The sequence below is a fragment of the Meira miltonrushii genome, assembly GCF_003144205.1.
Source record: "Meira miltonrushii strain MCA 3882 unplaced genomic scaffold FA14scaffold_2, whole genome shotgun sequence".
Lineage (NCBI taxonomy): Eukaryota > Fungi > Basidiomycota > Exobasidiomycetes > Exobasidiales > Brachybasidiaceae > Meira > Meira miltonrushii.
Window position 1 is genome coordinate 2543166 of NW_020289944.1, and position 14928 is coordinate 2558093.

The following is a 14928-nucleotide window of genomic DNA, read 5'->3' on the forward strand; positions in this document are numbered from 1 at the left end:
CGCTAATCACTCCGCTTATGTTGGATTCAATACAAGTCATGCTTCCCGCATTCAAAACAGCATGATTTCATATAAGATCTATTCGTATGTGAATGTGTATTACAGATAGCAATCTAAAATGCCGTCAAAGCAGCAGTAATCTTATCAGCCGGATCATCATCCAATCTTGCCATTTCAATTTCTGACAAAAGTTTCTTAATTCCAATATTCAAACGTTCCTCGTCTGCCAATCCTGCACTTTGTAATAATTCAATACAACGTGCTTGATCTTCTTCATTGGCAAATAATTCCGTTTGACGTAAAACATGATCAACGCTGCGTAACGATGTAATACTTGGCACACGAATATCAGCCAAGAATGCATCGCTAACTTCCATATCTGACAACATCGGTTTGTTTGATGTGGTAGCAAGGATTAATAATCTTCGATCTTTGGGTGGTCTTTTGCCCAGCAGAACGCTTAAAGCTTGTAAAACTCCATTGCTAAATCTTGGTCCAATTGGAACCCATTCAACAATCTTTTCGATATTATCAACAACAATGATACTCAATGGACTCTTGTAAGAATCATTGAACACCTTGTTAAGATATGCAATCTTTTGCGATTCTCCCATACCCACCATGTTCTCAGGAGAGATGAGCTTAATGAAGGGGAATTGTGAGTTGAGAGCAATCGTAGCAGCCAAGGCAGTCTTTCCAGATCCTGGTGGACCATGCAGCAACGCTGTGACCAATGGTGTACGGCTTGATGTTCTGACTTGCTCGACACGCAATTGTCCATCTCGCAAAATTACATCGATATGAGGAGCGAAATGCATAATTCCATTCGACACAACTTGAGCCAATTCTTCTTCTGCAACACCGAAAGCAGGTTGTACTTCATCCATTGCATGCATGAAGTCATCTCGGTTCACACGCATGTTTTCAACATTATCGTCAATTCCAGCCATAGTTCCGACTTTGACGTGACGATTAAATGCGAAACTGGTAGCACTTTTCACCAGACCTGCAATTTCTGCACCACTGAAATTCTTGGTCAGTGCGGCAAGTTCATCCAAATCAACGTCATCGTCCATGACTCCATTTGTGCGCATCTTATTCGTTTGGATAGAGATAATTTGACGACGACCATGTTCATCAGGTAAGTTAATTTCCATATGGACTTCCAAACGACCTGGACGAAGGAGAGCTTCATCGATCATATCCATTCGGTTCGTCATTCCGATCAACAGAATATTGTTCAATTGATCTACACCATCCATCTTGGACAATAATTGATTCACCACCGAATCACCCACACCAGTGCCGCCTCCAGTCGAACCACGTTGCTTACAGATTGCATCCAATTCATCAAAGATGATAATGTGTAGGCCTGATTCGTCACCTTTCTCTTTGTATTCTTTCTCTGCGTCAGCGAAGAGCTTTCGAATGTTCTCTTCACTAGCACCAACGAATTTGTTCAGAATTTCTGGACCATTTACAATCTTTGGTTCGCGTGCATTCAGCATTTTACCAATCTGTCTGGCCATCAGGGTTTTTCCCGTACCTGGAGGACCGAAAAGCAAAATACCCTTGACGTGCTGAATGCCCAATTTATCAACGAGTGCTGGGGGGAAAATACGTGATGCAAATGCACGACGGAAGATGGCAGAAAATTCAGTGTCCAAACCACCGATGCCCATATCTTCGAACTTGAAATTTGGTTGAACGATAGCGTTTGTGGGGGCTCTTTTTCCACTTGCTTTGAACTTGATATTCGCGTTCGATGCCTTGTAGATGCTGACTTGAGTTTGCGCCATCAAAACACCTCTTTGGATGCGAGCACCTCGTGGAGCTGCATGCTGATCACCCTCAACAACATTGACACCAGTGATTATAGCTTTGAAATTCTGGCCGTGGAATTCGTTCACGAGAAGCTGTCCGACGGTAAAGATGTGACCTTCATGCGATCTGATAAAATTTCTGGTCATTTCATCCACATCGTATTGTTCTCCAGTCTCTATACCAGCTTTGAGGAAACTCAATTCGACATCCAAGCCTGCCAGGTATATGCCTCCGCCTTCTGCTTGAGGGTCGTATTCTTCTGCATGCACGTATTGTCCATGGCTTACGCCGGACCATTGTCTCTGCAAGTGGGCAGCACCGATTTGGCCGGGTTGAATTTGTCGAGAATTATCAGCGATTGCTGTGAAAACGTACCGGCCATCGATCATGATGTATCGTGCATTTCCCCATTCTTGCCCATTGACAACCAAGCAATTTGTCAAGACGTAATTGTCAGGGCATTTGACGATCATGTGATTTCCACCGCCTCCTGGTGGGGGAAAAGATGCTTTCTCATTAGGATATCCGCTTGAGTGACCGCCGGTAGCTCGAGGTGGTGGTGGAGGAGCACCATAACCACCTCCACCCCCTCCAGCACCACCATAGCCTGCTCCGCCACCGCCATATCCAGCCCCTCTACTGCCGTATGCTGATGCACCACTATTTGCATATCCTGCACCACCGGCACCACCGCTAGGACGATATCCTGCACCTCCAGTACTTCCACCACTGGCATAAGGATTGCTTGAATATGCTGAGCGATCAGCACCTCCGCCACCACGAGAAAAGCCTGCCATTTTAAGTTGTGATTCTTGTATCTTGGATAGAGCTGATATGTCTATCCTTTTGATGGTAATGAGACAAGGATAGAAAGGGGGGAAGAGGACGGGAAATTTGTGAAATGCAATTCGAAAAGCTTAAACGCACGCGCCACATCATCATGTTTGTTGCTGTACGCCGTAAAAGGGCGCAGTGCAGTGCTGTGCAGGGCAGAGTAATGCATGTGCCGATCAGTTGGCTAGGCTGAGCAAGAATCCCAAGCTAGCGTACGCCCAGAGGTGTTGGTTTGTTACGTATGCGGCGAAAAGACTTTCATTTATTTTCCGCTAACTTTTCCCCTCATCAAAAAAAGTTGACCCTATTGCTAAGGAAGAAGCATTCCTTCGTTGCTTTCCAACAACGATTGTTGCCAATCTAAAGCTTCAAGGCAAAGATGGTTTCTGGTGGTCGTCCAACTCTACGTACCTCTCCGAAAAAGAAGAACAAATCATTACCAAGAGTTACAACACAATCATCCTCCACACCATCAAACATCACACCAATCGATACGAAAAATTTGAAGCCGCCAACTTTACGCCCAGAAGAAGAAGCTGAAAATGAAGAATTCAGCCAAGGTGCTATTGCTGGTCCATCTTCACCCACTCGAAGGAGAAGAAGACCAAGTGCTTCTCGACGAAGATCATCTTCCATTACAGCAGCAGCAGCCTTAATCTCTAGTTATTCAACTCGATCAGAGGAAGACAATACCACAACGCAAACAAACGTCAAAATCTCGAAATCAAAAGTGAAGAGAAAGCATTCTCATTCAAGCAATCAAGCTGATGACGATTCAGAGGAAGATAATGATCAGAATGATGAATTTGGAGGGGATGCAACAGAAACAATATATGGGGCTCGAAAGGCTTTGGGACGTGGAAGAGCCAGTCCATACCATATGGCATTGGTATCATTGCTGTTCAGCCTTGCACAAGGAATGCCATTAGCAAGTCAATTCAAGGTGTATACCCACCTCATGTGTCGTGTGTACCAATTGAAGGTGAAGCCTTCCATGCATTCTTATCTAATGCTACCACCGGCGCCAGAATTACCCTCTGATCCAGTCTGTCAAGATGTATGGGTGGAAGATTCAACATCGACATATGCTGCTGCTATGGCTACGGTGGGTGCTTTGGTAAGTTTGATTCTTCTTAACAGATGCAGCAGGCTATCGGAATACTTTGGTCGGAAGCCATTGCTTCTTGCAACGCATATCCTGTTAGCAATTTCCACCAGTGTCTTTCGCATTAGTGTTCTCTTGCCTACCTACGTTGGTGTCACCGTGCTGTATATTGCTGTGATGGTGATGGAAGCAAGCGCAGGTGCTCCTCTCAAGATTGCTCTTCAAAACTATGTTGTAGATACAACAACAGAATCGCAAAGAGCAGGTGCTCTATCTTTTACCGACGGATTCGGTCAACTTGGTGCTTTCCCCAGCAGTACATTGGGAGGATGGCTAGCAGCTTCAACGCAACAGTTTTTTGCACCCTTTTATGCCAGTATTGCAGTGTACGTCGCAACGACAGCATATATGCTAGTATTCGTACCCGAGAGTAAGAAAAGGCGCCATCATACGTTAATCGACGATTTCGAAAGAATAGGAGAAGGCGAAGAGAATGGACAAAAGGCGGATCAAAGTGGACACGCGGACGAGACAGATAATGATACAGATGCAGATACGGATGGCGGTGTAGGAACTGAATCCTACTTTAGCTCAGTTGATGGTGCTCATTCGACCTCCAGATCGGCATGGTGGCAGGAATTGATTTACAAGCTAAACTTCCTTGCTCCTTTGGCCGTCTTCCTACCGTACAAGCAAGCTGGTGGATCTCGCCAGACATCATCTGTTGGTGGACGAGATTGGCGTTTGTTTGTACTTGCCGTCATCGTTGTCTTGGAAGAGTCGTTCCAAGTATTCATGGTTCCGGTTCTCTTGTTATACAACACCAAAGTGTTCAAATATGACGTTGTTCAGAATGGATACTTGGTCAGTTTGTTGCAAGGAGTCCGTGCTCTATACCTTACCGTTTGCTTCCCATGGCTTGTCACAAAGATTCGGACTTGGTTGCAATCGCGGAAGAAGATTCAAGAACGTGATGGAGAGGATGAGACGGACGCTTTGCTTCAGAACGCATCGCCAAACAAGGAAAGCGATACGGAAAGGCGAGGAAAGTTGGATCTTGTCATCATGCTCTTATCGTACATTCTTGCAACTGCCTCACTATCTTTAATGGCACTCACCAGATCGTGGTCCGATCAATATGATAAGAACAAAGATGGAGATGGAGCAAAATACCCTCCATGGGTCGGTGTGGCAATTGCAATTGTCGGATTACAAATTGGTGCAGGTGCAACATCTCTACGCACTGCTTTGCTTGTAAACGCTGTGAGCGAACAAGAAGATACCCGAGAAGCATTACGTTATCGTGAACAACATCAAAGCACACGGCAGACTGTACGAAAGCCTTATGGCTCCACAGATGTTATACAGAGACAAACATCTTACCAAAGCACTGTCACCGTTGAAGGAAGTGTCGCCGGAACAGAGAACACAGAAGGTTCCTTCCAAGTACACCATGATCGCCATCAATCCAAAGCTTTGGCGGCTAATCAAATCTTGTGTACTGCTGTGTACGCTTTCGTACCTCTTTTGACCAGTCGTATATTTGGAATTGGCTTGAACACTGATCGACCGGAACTTGTTTGGATCTTCAAAGCGGGAATGGCAGGCTTGTCAGCAGTTGCAACTTTTGTGCTGATGTTACTTTATGGCAACGGAGCAACGAGGCCATGAAAAGGATGTGTGATGTTTTTGTTTACTATTTGTACTATATAATCTTGTGTTCTATGTGCATCGCTCGCAAATCTTATCAATTAAGCATTGCGATTCCTCTCGTATGAAATTAATACATCCATCCATGATTATAAAAGTATGACTACTTGGAAAAAAAGGTTTCCAACGTCAACCCAAAATATTAGCTTTCTTTTTCTTTCAAGTCTCCTTCTGGTCCAGTTCCACCGGCGACATTTGCAGAAAAGCCTGGTTGAGTGTTCTTGGCAGCTTCAGCATTGCAGGCGAATCTGACGACCATGACGGAAGTATTATCGGTTGAGAAATTACTCAAAGCGTGTTGTAATAATCTTGCTGCTGCGACTTGAGGATCTTCTTCATCACGAATCAAATCGACCGCATCTTGATCATCTGCGACGTCCCATAAACCATCACAAGCAACGATCAAGAAAGAATCTTGATCGCTCAATGTAGTCTCTGTTGTATAAGGTGCACCAACGACAAAATCTTTCATTGCTGCATCTCCCAATGATCTCGTTACTGCCAAAACTCCATTGACACGATTATTCATCACAAAACCACCTGCATCCATAATTCTTTTTGCTTCTTGAGCATCTGAACCTTTGTGGTCGTAAGTCAATCGAACAGCTTTACCACCTCGGCAAAGAACAGCTCGAGCATCGCCCACATTTGCTGTGTACAACACTCTTCGTATCTTTTCTCCGCTTACTTCTACCAAACCATCTTTTGATACATTTGCACTTACGCCTTCAATTTTGGAGGAAGCATCTTTGCTTTTACTGCTATCTTCTTGTTCTTTGCTCGTGTTTGAATCATTTCTCATTCTTCTTGAAATGCTGCTCAGAATGCCCGAAGAGCTGGATTTTGGACTGCTTGCATCTGGTGCGTCTTGCTGACCACCGCCTGTGTTTGAGGATGCACTGCGTGAAGTCTTGTCAACTCCGCCAGTCTCTGCATGTGCTGCAGGCTTTCCATCTTCATCTTCTAAACGTAAAAGTACAGTGACAGCCGTGCAACCCGAAGATGATCCGAGTTGATCGGCCAATTGTGAAAGTTGTTGATCGACAGAATGGTATGTTTTGTTAAAGATATCAGGAACGGATTGATTGGAATGGTTGACCAAAGTATCCAAAAGGTATTCGTGAAAATGTTGTCCGCACCACTCTGCAGAATGCTTTCCTGCATGACCATCAAAAACGCCAAAATAACCTTGACCATGTACGCTACCGAAATCATACACAAACGCATGAGCATCTTCCATCGTTCGTCTCCATCGTTTATTACGATCTTCAGCAATGCCTACACGAAAAGGCACTTTTCCATCTGGACCTGCCAATGCGGTTGAAAGGCCTGAAGTTTCTGCTTTTGCTGGACGAGAAGAACCGGGATGTTGATTAACAGTGCCATGCGTATTACTGCCAGAAGCTGTCGTTTGGGATTCAGATGAAGCATTCACCTCTGAACTATCCACATCTTCCATTCCACGTAGGCCAACCATGATAGCGGGTCCTGCTAAATGCTGTGTTGATCGATGTAATTGCAAGTATCAGTTCTTCCACCGAGATGAATTCTTTCCAGATTGAGCTTTTTGAGATTGTCTTTATGTGTTTTGGTGGAAAGGATGCAGGATGAATAGGTTGGATTATTGCCTGTCGTCATAAAGAGGAGGCACGAACCCTCAGGGTCAGGACTGGGCATAAGACGAGGATTGTGTACGTACACACACGCGTTTGCTTTTAAAGCTTAGCCAACCGACTGTCCTCGGTGCCTGCCTGCCTGCCTGTATGTTAGAAATACCTCCACGCCGGCCGCTATTAGCAGTACAAAAGCCTATCCGCAACACAGCCTAATCAGAACTATTATATCTTCCCGAGCACTTTCCAAATAATACAAGAATGAAGTCATCGAAGCCACATCGTGAGGAGGGAATAGTAGTGTGATTACAAGCATATATGATTCAGAGAAAGAAATGTCATGCTAGCATATAACAAACATGATGCTTCTGCAATGTCATTCTATTAATCTTACTTCACAACAATGTCTCCCAAATGCTTTCTAGTGATGCCATTGATGAATACAAATTGGACGAATACGTTATACAATCTTTGAGCTGAGTTGTGGTAGCTCATTTCCAGGGACAAAGAATCGTTCAACACCTTTTTCCGAGATATCGGCCATTCTGATCGTTCCACCTGAAGATCCATCTCTGCTCATTGCTAAACTTAGAGCATTCTTTACGAATTCCAAAGTTTCTTCTCTTGTCATACCTTCTTTCCATGTCGAATCACAATAACCGTAAATGTATGCTGATCCTGATCCACCGATCGCCCAAGGCTGTTGGAATACACCACCTCCCAATGGAACGTTCCAAACCGAACCACCGGCATGTTTATCCCAACCAGCAACAATGATACCTGCGCTTAGTCTGTCTTTGTTTTGATAAATCATCTCTGAGAACAAATGTGCGGCTGTGTCTACTTTTGGTTGGGTATCATGTTGAACGGAAAACATAGAAAGGTAGTATGTGACAATGTCTGCAACTGCTTGTGTATCTGCAGCACTTCCTGAACGACAACAGTAGATCCGATCTGAGATATGTGTTAGTTTATCGGTCACACGATTGGCAATGTATGATCCTGTTGTTGTTCTTGAATCAGCACCGAGTACCACTCCTCCTTTATATGCAACTGCCATGATTGATGTCTGTGTGTAGGGTAAGTGTCAGTGTCTTTTTCTCGTTTGTTTCGTGGGATGTTGTACTCACACCAAGGTTCACTTCGCCTTGCTTTAGGCGATTCATATCGATGACCTCCATTTTGATGAGTTGTTGATGATGATGATTATTGTTGTGTAGGAACAACACAAATGCTGACGACTTGATTTGGAATTTTAGTGCAGTGTGAGCCGTGCACGATAGGTTTTGGCCGCGCGTCTGGTGATGGAGAGAGAGTGTTAATACACACGTGTAGAGCAGCACACACTTTCAGCCCTAAGTGTTGCTTTGCTTCTTTGATTGGCGTAAAGGATAATATGCTCATGTTAATCCTATCGTACTTGAAGGGGGGGAACAACACCCACTTAGTGTAGCGTACGCTTAAAATACACACCCTGCTGCCAGAGAAAGAGGGAGATCTGTTATTTTGCATGATTGGTCGAAATTAGTCTTCTGATAGCACCTCTTCCCCGCCCGCATACAAGAAAGGTGATCTACTCACCACCAAATCGATCTGGAAGGTGTAAGAGATTGTCAAGAATATAACAAGATCAAAGTCTAGATACGATAAGGAATTTGGCAATCATGGGTCAAGCTCAATCACAGGTGCTATCACAGATTGCACAAAACTCAAATTGTAAGAATCATCTACTTGTTTCTTTATTGAACATATGCTAACTTTCCTTCCCTCCCACAGTCTCGGGACCAGAAATTCAACGTTTAAAGAAACGTTTTATGAAATTAGACAGAGATGGATCTGGTTCGATCGATAAAGATGAATTTTTACAAATACCGGCGATCGCCAACAATCCTCTAGCGTCAAGAATGATAGCCATTTTTGATGAAGATGGAGGAGGTACAGTCGATTTTCAAGAGTTTGTAAAAGGTTTGAGCGCATTCAGCAGTCAGGGAAGTAGAGAAGAAAAGCTCAAATTTGCTTTCAAGGTATACGATATGGATCGTGATGGTTTGATCTCCAATGGTGAATTGTTCCTCGTGCTTAAAATGATGGTCGGTAATAACTTGAAAGATCAACAGCTTCAACAGATCGTAGACAAAACAATAATGGAAGCAGACAAGAACGGAGATGGTAAATTGGACTTTGAAGAATTTACAGAGATGATCGGTAATACGGATATTGCCCGTCAATTGACCCTGGAGGTGAGTCTTTAAAGCAGAATTCACAGAGAATGACAGCAAGCTGACCACATCCTCTCACCCACTTTCACAGGATCTTTTCTGATTATCATACCTATCGTCTTGGCATCAAAGAAGCATTCGATTGCGTACATTGCGCACACAATTAGACCTATCACCACACTCGTTCAACATACTGTATTTCATACAATCTGACAACAAAGACATGCTATCATTGAGCAATCATCACTATTATGGGTATAGATGTGGATATGATACATTGAGTGCTGGCATGAATGATGAGATTAATTGTTTCTCTTTGATTTTGTTGGATTATCATTTGCAAAAGGCAAAGCAGCACTATCAGCAATTGCGATCAAATAAGACCAAATTGTTGGAAGCCAGCAAAGTGCAAAGCATGAGAGTTGTTCTCCTGCTCCGTATGTGCGAATGATAGGTTGAGCTGTATTGTATGCATCCCAGTCTAATCTGCCTCCGGGTAATTTTGGTTTGCTGTGGTATGCGGGATCGGGAATATCCTGTATGATGTTTCCATTAGTGTTTCTTGCAGGATGAAAGCTGTGTAATAGGATGATATGTGGCAGTACCGGTGCAACTGTTTGAACGATCAATCGTACCGAAGTAGGTAGTCTCTTGTGCCATTGTTCGTCTAGGGATAGGTGCAGGATACAGAATGAAGCCAGACTTGTCAGGACAAATAGGTTTGGCATTCGATCAGTGATTGCGATTGCCAATGTACATAATCCACAAATTTGAGCGATCCTTTGACCGATTTTACGACTTTTTGCTGGACGATCTTCTATCCAACTGCATACGTAGAATAATCCGCATGCAATACAAAGAATAAGTGCGATCGCTGTAATGAGACCGAGGATGTAGCTTAACAGCTTGAGCATTGTGTGAATGTTGATGGAAAGGCTATTCAGCCAATGCCATGTTTGTAAGAGGAAGAAGTGTTAAGCTCAAAGTAGCATCCTTCTCTTACCTTGGCGGGGTCCGTGCGGATAAATTTGACAAAAAAAGTTTCGGAAAATGGACAAAAGAAAAAGATTAATAACGCGTTTCACTTTGGAACACTTTTTCTCTTCTTCTTCTTCTCATCATTTGTACATTTATGTGATCATGGCAGATACTGCAAAACCAAAAACATTTGGGTCTATGGGACTTTCAAGTAATCTGGTACGCTCCCTTTCTGCACTGAGAATCACACATCCTACGCCAATTCAACAATCTTCTATACCATTAATCTTGAAAGGAAATGATTTGATCGGAGGAAGTCCAACGGGAAGCGGGAAAACACTATCATTTGCCATGCCAATTCTACAGCGACTCTCACTGGATATGGTCGGTGGATATGCAGTCATACTCACACCAACTCGTGAGCTGGCACTACAATTATACGAACAATTCGTCGCTGTCGGAGAAGGAGCACGGATGGGACTACGGGTCAGTCTGGTTGTGGGTGGTTTGGATATCATCAAACAATCAACCGAGCTGAGTAAAAGTAGACCGCATATTATCGTCGCAACTCCAGGTAGATTGGTGGACATTCTCAAAAGTGGAGGAAATCAAGAGTGGGGATTGGAAAGGTGTAAATTTGTGGTATTGGATGAAGCAGATAGGCTTTTGACAGAGACATTCGGACCGGAGTTATCTTATCTGTTCAGCATACTGCCGCCTGCCAGATCGAGACAGACACTACTATTTACTGCAACGCTCACGCCCGAGATTGAGGCTTTGGCGAACAAGGAACCTGAAGAAGGTGCAAGGAAGCCAGTCGTTTGCAAGATTGAACAAAGTACAGCTACGCCGCCAACATTGGATCAGAAGTATTTGTTCGTGCCTTCTCATATGCGAGAACCTTATCTCTATCACCTTCTGCTCAATGCTCCCATCTCTTTCGGACAATCCGGCGGCAATAATGAAGATGATGACGAAGACGAAGAAGAGATGGAAAAGGTTCCATTTTCAATCATCTTTGTTGCAAGAAGTGAAACGGCGGCTTTGCTCTCACATATGCTCCAACAGCTAGGAATACCAAATGCAGCACTGCACTCAACGCTTACGCAACATCAGAGGATGGACTCACTAACTCGCTTCCGCCAAAGAAGTGTGCCAATCTTGATCACAACAGATTTGGGCTCTCGTGGTTTGGACGTGCCTGATGTGGAATTGGTGATCAACTGGGATCTTCCACGTGAATGGCGAGATTATATTCACAGAGTCGGAAGAACAGCACGTAATGGCAAGCAAGGCTTAGCGGTCAATTTTGTGGGAGAGAGAGACATTGAACTTTTTCAACATATCGAAGAGACGATCAAGGTAAAGATGGAAGAGGTTAAAATGCATGAGGAGACAGTACTAGAGAAATTAAACACTGTCATGACTGCCAAACGAATGGCAAGTATGCACTTGCATGATACCCACTTTGGTCAGAACAAAAAGAGAAATGAAGCAAAAGCGGCTATGCGAATGGCTTCAGCAGCACAATCCAGTACCTCAAAAGCGAAGAAAACAAAAAAGACAAGATCTGATGGCAAGGCACTCTAGTCGGTCGCTTGCTTGAATTGGTGTATCATTATATGTATTATACAGAAGTGCCAGAAGCACTTTTTCATTGCTTTCTTGATAATGTACAAATTGTATTTCGATCTTGTTGCTGTGTTCATCTCCCTCCATATCCAGGTGGTGGTCCGTTGAAGTTTGGAGGTGGTCGTCCACCATAAGATTGTTGTCCACCTCCCATGTACGGCGGTGGACCTCGGCCATTCATATTCGAATGAGGTTGACCATACTGACCACCTGGACCTGTAGGTGGCTCGCCATAATTATGTCCGTTTGCATTCCCATATTGTGAGGGAGGTGGTCGATTATATCCTCCAAAGCCACCGCTATCCCTTGGCGGAGGTCTACCGTATCCACCTTGATTGAATCCACCTCTTCCTCTGCCCCCGCCTCCAAATCCTCCTCTATGACCTCCTCCACCTGTGTTAGGGGGATTGTAAACAAGCTGTGGATGTGGTAGTCTCATCAGATCATACTGATGCAAAACCCCGGCAAAGATTGCTTCATTTTGAGCAGGATCCAAAGATTGATAGTAATCCCTTACGTTTTGTAGATGATTTCTTCCTGTATTGTGAGCTTTTCGAACGGAAGTTGAATCGTGAGTGAGGTGAACATCACAGTAATAGCAGTAATGCTTGCCCATGACAGGCCCGTTTAGTTGAAGATGGATATTATGGACGAGAAGAATGCATGACAGACTATTAACACGCGATAATCACCTTTAACTCTAAATTAAACACCACAGCCAGAAGGTAATATTTTGCACGTGCATCTCTCCACTTCCAAATAAGAAGATTGACAATCATTAATAAGCAAACCTTCCCGTCTTCTTTGCACTTCAACATCATCAACATTGTCAATATGAGATCACAAAGTCTAATCCGCAGAGCTGGTGTCTCTCTTCGTTCGGTGGAAGCGTCCACGAGCAGAAGTGCAGCAATTCCAACAATATCAAATGCCTTACATAGCCCAACAGGAAGAATTGGAAGATCACGTAACTCCAACGTGCCCATGTCACACTTTCCAGCATTGACAAGAAGCTTCCATTCCACAAGATCCGTCAATCTTGCAAGTCAAACGGTAAAAGATCCTAGCCATCCTACCGGAATCTACTTCCATCCTTTACCATCATCGAATCAATATGCAATCTCTCTCCTCCCCAAATCTCCTTCTTCGCCTACGAGTGCATCTATAATCGGTTTCATCAAAGATCAGCCAGATAGTTCTGGAGAAATTTACGATATCGCAGTTCGCAATCCTGATTTGGTTGAACCACATCCTCCTTTCATTCAACTCATGCATGATGTTTTGAAGAATGAATGCGTACCACAAGATGGATTGTTGGAGTATGAAGCTTATCTACGTACAGATGGATTTGCACACGTTGCCGATCCTAGACATCCTCTCATGCCCGGTCGTATTCCAACGCCAGAGAACATCATTGCTGTAAGTGAAAGATGAGCTGGAATGTCGACAGCTTGGATAAAGTACTTACTTTTTCTCTCATCCCATTCTCGACAAATTCAGATGGTCGCTTTCACTGAAGGTCAGATACGTCCTGATTCGTATGAACCAAATGATGTTTATCGAATCGTCACTTCGGAAGAGGGATTTATACAATTGAGACCGAATTGGTTAGACCTTGTCACGAAAAGATGTAAAGAGATTAACTGAACTTCAATGTTACGCTATCATTGGCCGTAGTGTCGCACTGAGTGATTCTCGGAATTGTCAAAATTACTCATGACGAAAAGCATCAACTTGGATTGTCGCAACGCTACAGACCTGCAACGATCAGAAGTGGTCATGTTCAACTTCAATAACCATTACTCAGGTGAAACGATTTCACACAAGCAAACGTCGAGATCTAACTTAGACTTAAATATATATGTCACACCAATGAATAATTCTTCAACAATAAAATCATTTTATTTCAAATGTCCATCGAAGGAACCGTCCAAGTTTATGGTGTGATTATTGTACGATGAAACATGTTACTCAAAAGATTTTCGTTCCTTTCTGATTCTTTCCTTCGTTTAGTAGTTATTGCTGTTGTCATCGCCTCCGTAGCCACCACCTTGGCCTCCTTGGTTGCCGTAACCGCCTTGGTTACCTCCTCCGAAGCCACCACCACCGCCTCCGGATCCGTAAGAGTCATCATTGCCTGATCCGCCGAAGCCACCAGATCCTTGGTTGCCAGATCCGTAGGAGTCAGAGCCTTGGTTACCACCACCGAAGCCGCCAGAGCCTTGGTTGCCAGATCCGTAAGAATCAGAGCCTTGGTTACCACCACCGAAGCCACCACCTGAGCCTTGGTTACCACCACCTGATCCGTAAGAGTCATTGCCTGATGATCCTCCGTAACCACCGGAACCTTGGTTGTCATTGCCTCCGCCGAAGCCGCCAGAGCCTTGGTTGTTTCCGGATCCGTAAGAATCATCGTTACCTGATGATCCACCGAAGCCACCGGAACCTTGGTTGTTGTTGTTGTTGTTGTTGTTACCGCCGCCGCCGGAGAATTGGTTCATCAAGTTCTTGCCTTGATCGGAATTGGCGAATTCCTTAGCTTTGTCAAAAAGGTTAGACATTTTGTTGATTTGTTCGTGAAGGTGTGTGTGATAAGTAAGACAAGTTGTTGTGAAGGGGATGAGGGATGATGATTTGCTTCAAACAACAAGGTTATATATCTTTACGAAGAAGAGGTCTCTTTTCTCCACGTTGTCCGTGCACGAACGCTTTGACAGTGTTGAAATGCAATACCATTCAAAAGATGACGTGCTTTCTCATGAGAACCGGAAATGAAATGACTGATGAAGTGCATTTCTTCTCCGAAATTGGTCAATGCACCGCCACGAAGGAAGGATCATTTCAATCCTGCTGAGATGCCGTTTAGGATATGTAAACGTGCCGCGGGTACTATGTAAGCAACATATTCTCATCAACATCAGATATGAATGCAGCGGAATAGCGAGGGAAGTTTCCGTCTAAATGCATATTTCACCCCTTGTTATCATCATCAAAATGTGATGCTATGATGAAT

At 44.0% G+C, this 14928-nt stretch overlaps 11 protein-coding genes across 11 annotated transcripts; 5 read left to right on the plus strand and 6 right to left on the minus strand.

The window, feature by feature from the left end:
• Window positions 1-113: 113 nt before the first annotated feature.
• FA14DRAFT_145529 (AAA-domain-containing protein) lies at window positions 114-2692 on the minus strand (the record flags this gene model as incomplete). Its single annotated transcript, XM_025497279.1, has 1 exon — window positions 114-2692. The coding sequence occupies exon 1, from the start codon at window positions 2619-2621 to the stop codon at window positions 114-116; it is 2508 nt and encodes an 835-aa protein (XP_025355899.1). The 5' UTR covers window positions 2622-2692.
• Window positions 2693-2888: 196 nt separating this feature from the next.
• FA14DRAFT_160678 (MFS general substrate transporter) lies at window positions 2889-5558 on the plus strand. Its single transcript, XM_025498778.1, has one exon. It carries the CDS (start codon window positions 3038-3040, stop codon window positions 5432-5434), a length of 2397 nt encoding a protein of 798 aa, XP_025355900.1. The 5' UTR covers window positions 2889-3037; the 3' UTR covers window positions 5435-5558.
• A 57-nt stretch (window positions 5559-5615) lies between these two features.
• FA14DRAFT_145532 (PP2C-domain-containing protein) lies at window positions 5616-7008 on the minus strand (the record flags this gene model as incomplete). Its single annotated transcript, XM_025497280.1, has 2 exons — window positions 6374-7008; window positions 5616-6241 (listed from the first exon to the last, which is right to left on the minus strand). The coding sequence occupies exons 1-2, from the start codon at window positions 6948-6950 to the stop codon at window positions 5616-5618; spliced, it is 1203 nt and encodes a 400-aa protein (XP_025355901.1). The 5' UTR covers window positions 6951-7008.
• A 538-nt stretch (window positions 7009-7546) lies between these two features.
• FA14DRAFT_120968 (putative PRE3-20S proteasome subunit) lies at window positions 7547-8252 on the minus strand (the record flags this gene model as incomplete). Its single annotated transcript, XM_025496435.1, has 2 exons — window positions 7547-8155; window positions 8217-8252. 2 exons carry the CDS (start codon window positions 8250-8252, stop codon window positions 7547-7549), a joined length of 645 nt encoding a protein of 214 aa, XP_025355902.1.
• Window positions 8253-8505: 253 nt separating this feature from the next.
• Window positions 8506-9508, plus strand: FA14DRAFT_44472 (putative CNB1-calcineurin B, regulatory subunit). The gene is made up of 3 exons (XM_025502351.1): window positions 8506-8802; window positions 8863-9326; window positions 9397-9508. The coding sequence occupies exons 1-3, from the start codon at window positions 8751-8753 to the stop codon at window positions 9406-9408; spliced, it is 528 nt and encodes a 175-aa protein (XP_025355903.1). The 5' UTR covers window positions 8506-8750; the 3' UTR covers window positions 9409-9508.
• On the minus strand, window positions 9392-10261 carry FA14DRAFT_44475 (uncharacterized protein). Its single transcript, XM_025502352.1, has one exon. The coding sequence runs from the start codon at window positions 10217-10219 to the stop codon at window positions 9608-9610; it is 612 nt and encodes a 203-aa protein (XP_025355904.1). The 5' UTR covers window positions 10220-10261; the 3' UTR covers window positions 9392-9607.
• Window positions 10262-10426: 165 nt separating this feature from the next.
• FA14DRAFT_160680 (DEAD-domain-containing protein) lies at window positions 10427-11956 on the plus strand. Its single transcript, XM_025498779.1, has one exon. The coding sequence runs from the start codon at window positions 10446-10448 to the stop codon at window positions 11871-11873; it is 1428 nt and encodes a 475-aa protein (XP_025355905.1). The 5' UTR covers window positions 10427-10445; the 3' UTR covers window positions 11874-11956.
• On the minus strand, window positions 11931-12599 carry FA14DRAFT_44504 (zf-U1-domain-containing protein). The gene has a single exon (XM_025502355.1). It carries the CDS (start codon window positions 12529-12531, stop codon window positions 11989-11991), a length of 543 nt encoding a protein of 180 aa, XP_025355906.1. The 5' UTR covers window positions 12532-12599; the 3' UTR covers window positions 11931-11988.
• Window positions 12600-12699: 100 nt separating this feature from the next.
• FA14DRAFT_189549 (uncharacterized protein) lies at window positions 12700-13831 on the plus strand. Its single transcript, XM_025501734.1, has 2 exons — window positions 12700-13334; window positions 13416-13831. The coding sequence occupies exons 1-2, from the start codon at window positions 12750-12752 to the stop codon at window positions 13560-13562; spliced, it is 732 nt and encodes a 243-aa protein (XP_025355907.1). The 5' UTR covers window positions 12700-12749; the 3' UTR covers window positions 13563-13831.
• On the plus strand, window positions 13491-13893 carry FA14DRAFT_44502 (uncharacterized protein). Its single transcript, XM_025502354.1, has one exon. The coding sequence runs from the start codon at window positions 13632-13634 to the stop codon at window positions 13860-13862; it is 231 nt and encodes a 76-aa protein (XP_025355908.1). The 5' UTR covers window positions 13491-13631; the 3' UTR covers window positions 13863-13893.
• Window positions 13894-13924: 31 nt separating this feature from the next.
• Window positions 13925-14476, minus strand: FA14DRAFT_155017 (uncharacterized protein; the record flags this gene model as incomplete). Its single annotated transcript, XM_025497727.1, has 1 exon — window positions 13925-14476. The coding sequence occupies one exon, from the start codon at window positions 14474-14476 to the stop codon at window positions 13925-13927; it is 552 nt and encodes a 183-aa protein (XP_025355909.1).
• Between the last annotated feature and the right edge of the window lie 452 nt (window positions 14477-14928).

What these genes read in the sequence shown, in the direction of transcription:
- FA14DRAFT_160678 (XM_025498778.1), top strand. Translation starts at nt 3,038, where the DNA reads ATGGTTTCTGGTGGTCGTCCAACTCTACGTACCTCTCCGAAAAAGAAG.
- FA14DRAFT_44472 (XM_025502351.1), top strand. Translation starts at nt 8,751, where the DNA reads ATGGGTCAAGCTCAATCACAGGTGCTATCACAGATTGCACAAAACTCA. An exon ending in GATTGCACAAAACTCAAATT is followed by an intron (nt 8,803 to 8,862) that starts GTAAGAATCATC and finishes TCCCTCCCACAG; the next exon opens with TCTCGGGACCAGAAATTCAA.
- FA14DRAFT_44475 (XM_025502352.1), bottom strand. Translation starts at nt 10,219, where the DNA reads ATGCTCAAGCTGTTAAGCTACATCCTCGGTCTCATTACAGCGATCGCA.
- FA14DRAFT_160680 (XM_025498779.1), top strand. Translation starts at nt 10,446, where the DNA reads ATGGCAGATACTGCAAAACCAAAAACATTTGGGTCTATGGGACTTTCA.
- FA14DRAFT_44504 (XM_025502355.1), bottom strand. Translation starts at nt 12,531, where the DNA reads ATGGGCAAGCATTACTGCTATTACTGTGATGTTCACCTCACTCACGAT.
- FA14DRAFT_189549 (XM_025501734.1), top strand. Translation starts at nt 12,750, where the DNA reads ATGAGATCACAAAGTCTAATCCGCAGAGCTGGTGTCTCTCTTCGTTCG. An exon ending in CGCCAGAGAACATCATTGCT is followed by an intron (nt 13,335 to 13,415) that starts GTAAGTGAAAGA and finishes CGACAAATTCAG; the next exon opens with ATGGTCGCTTTCACTGAAGG.
- FA14DRAFT_44502 (XM_025502354.1), top strand. Translation starts at nt 13,632, where the DNA reads ATGACGAAAAGCATCAACTTGGATTGTCGCAACGCTACAGACCTGCAA.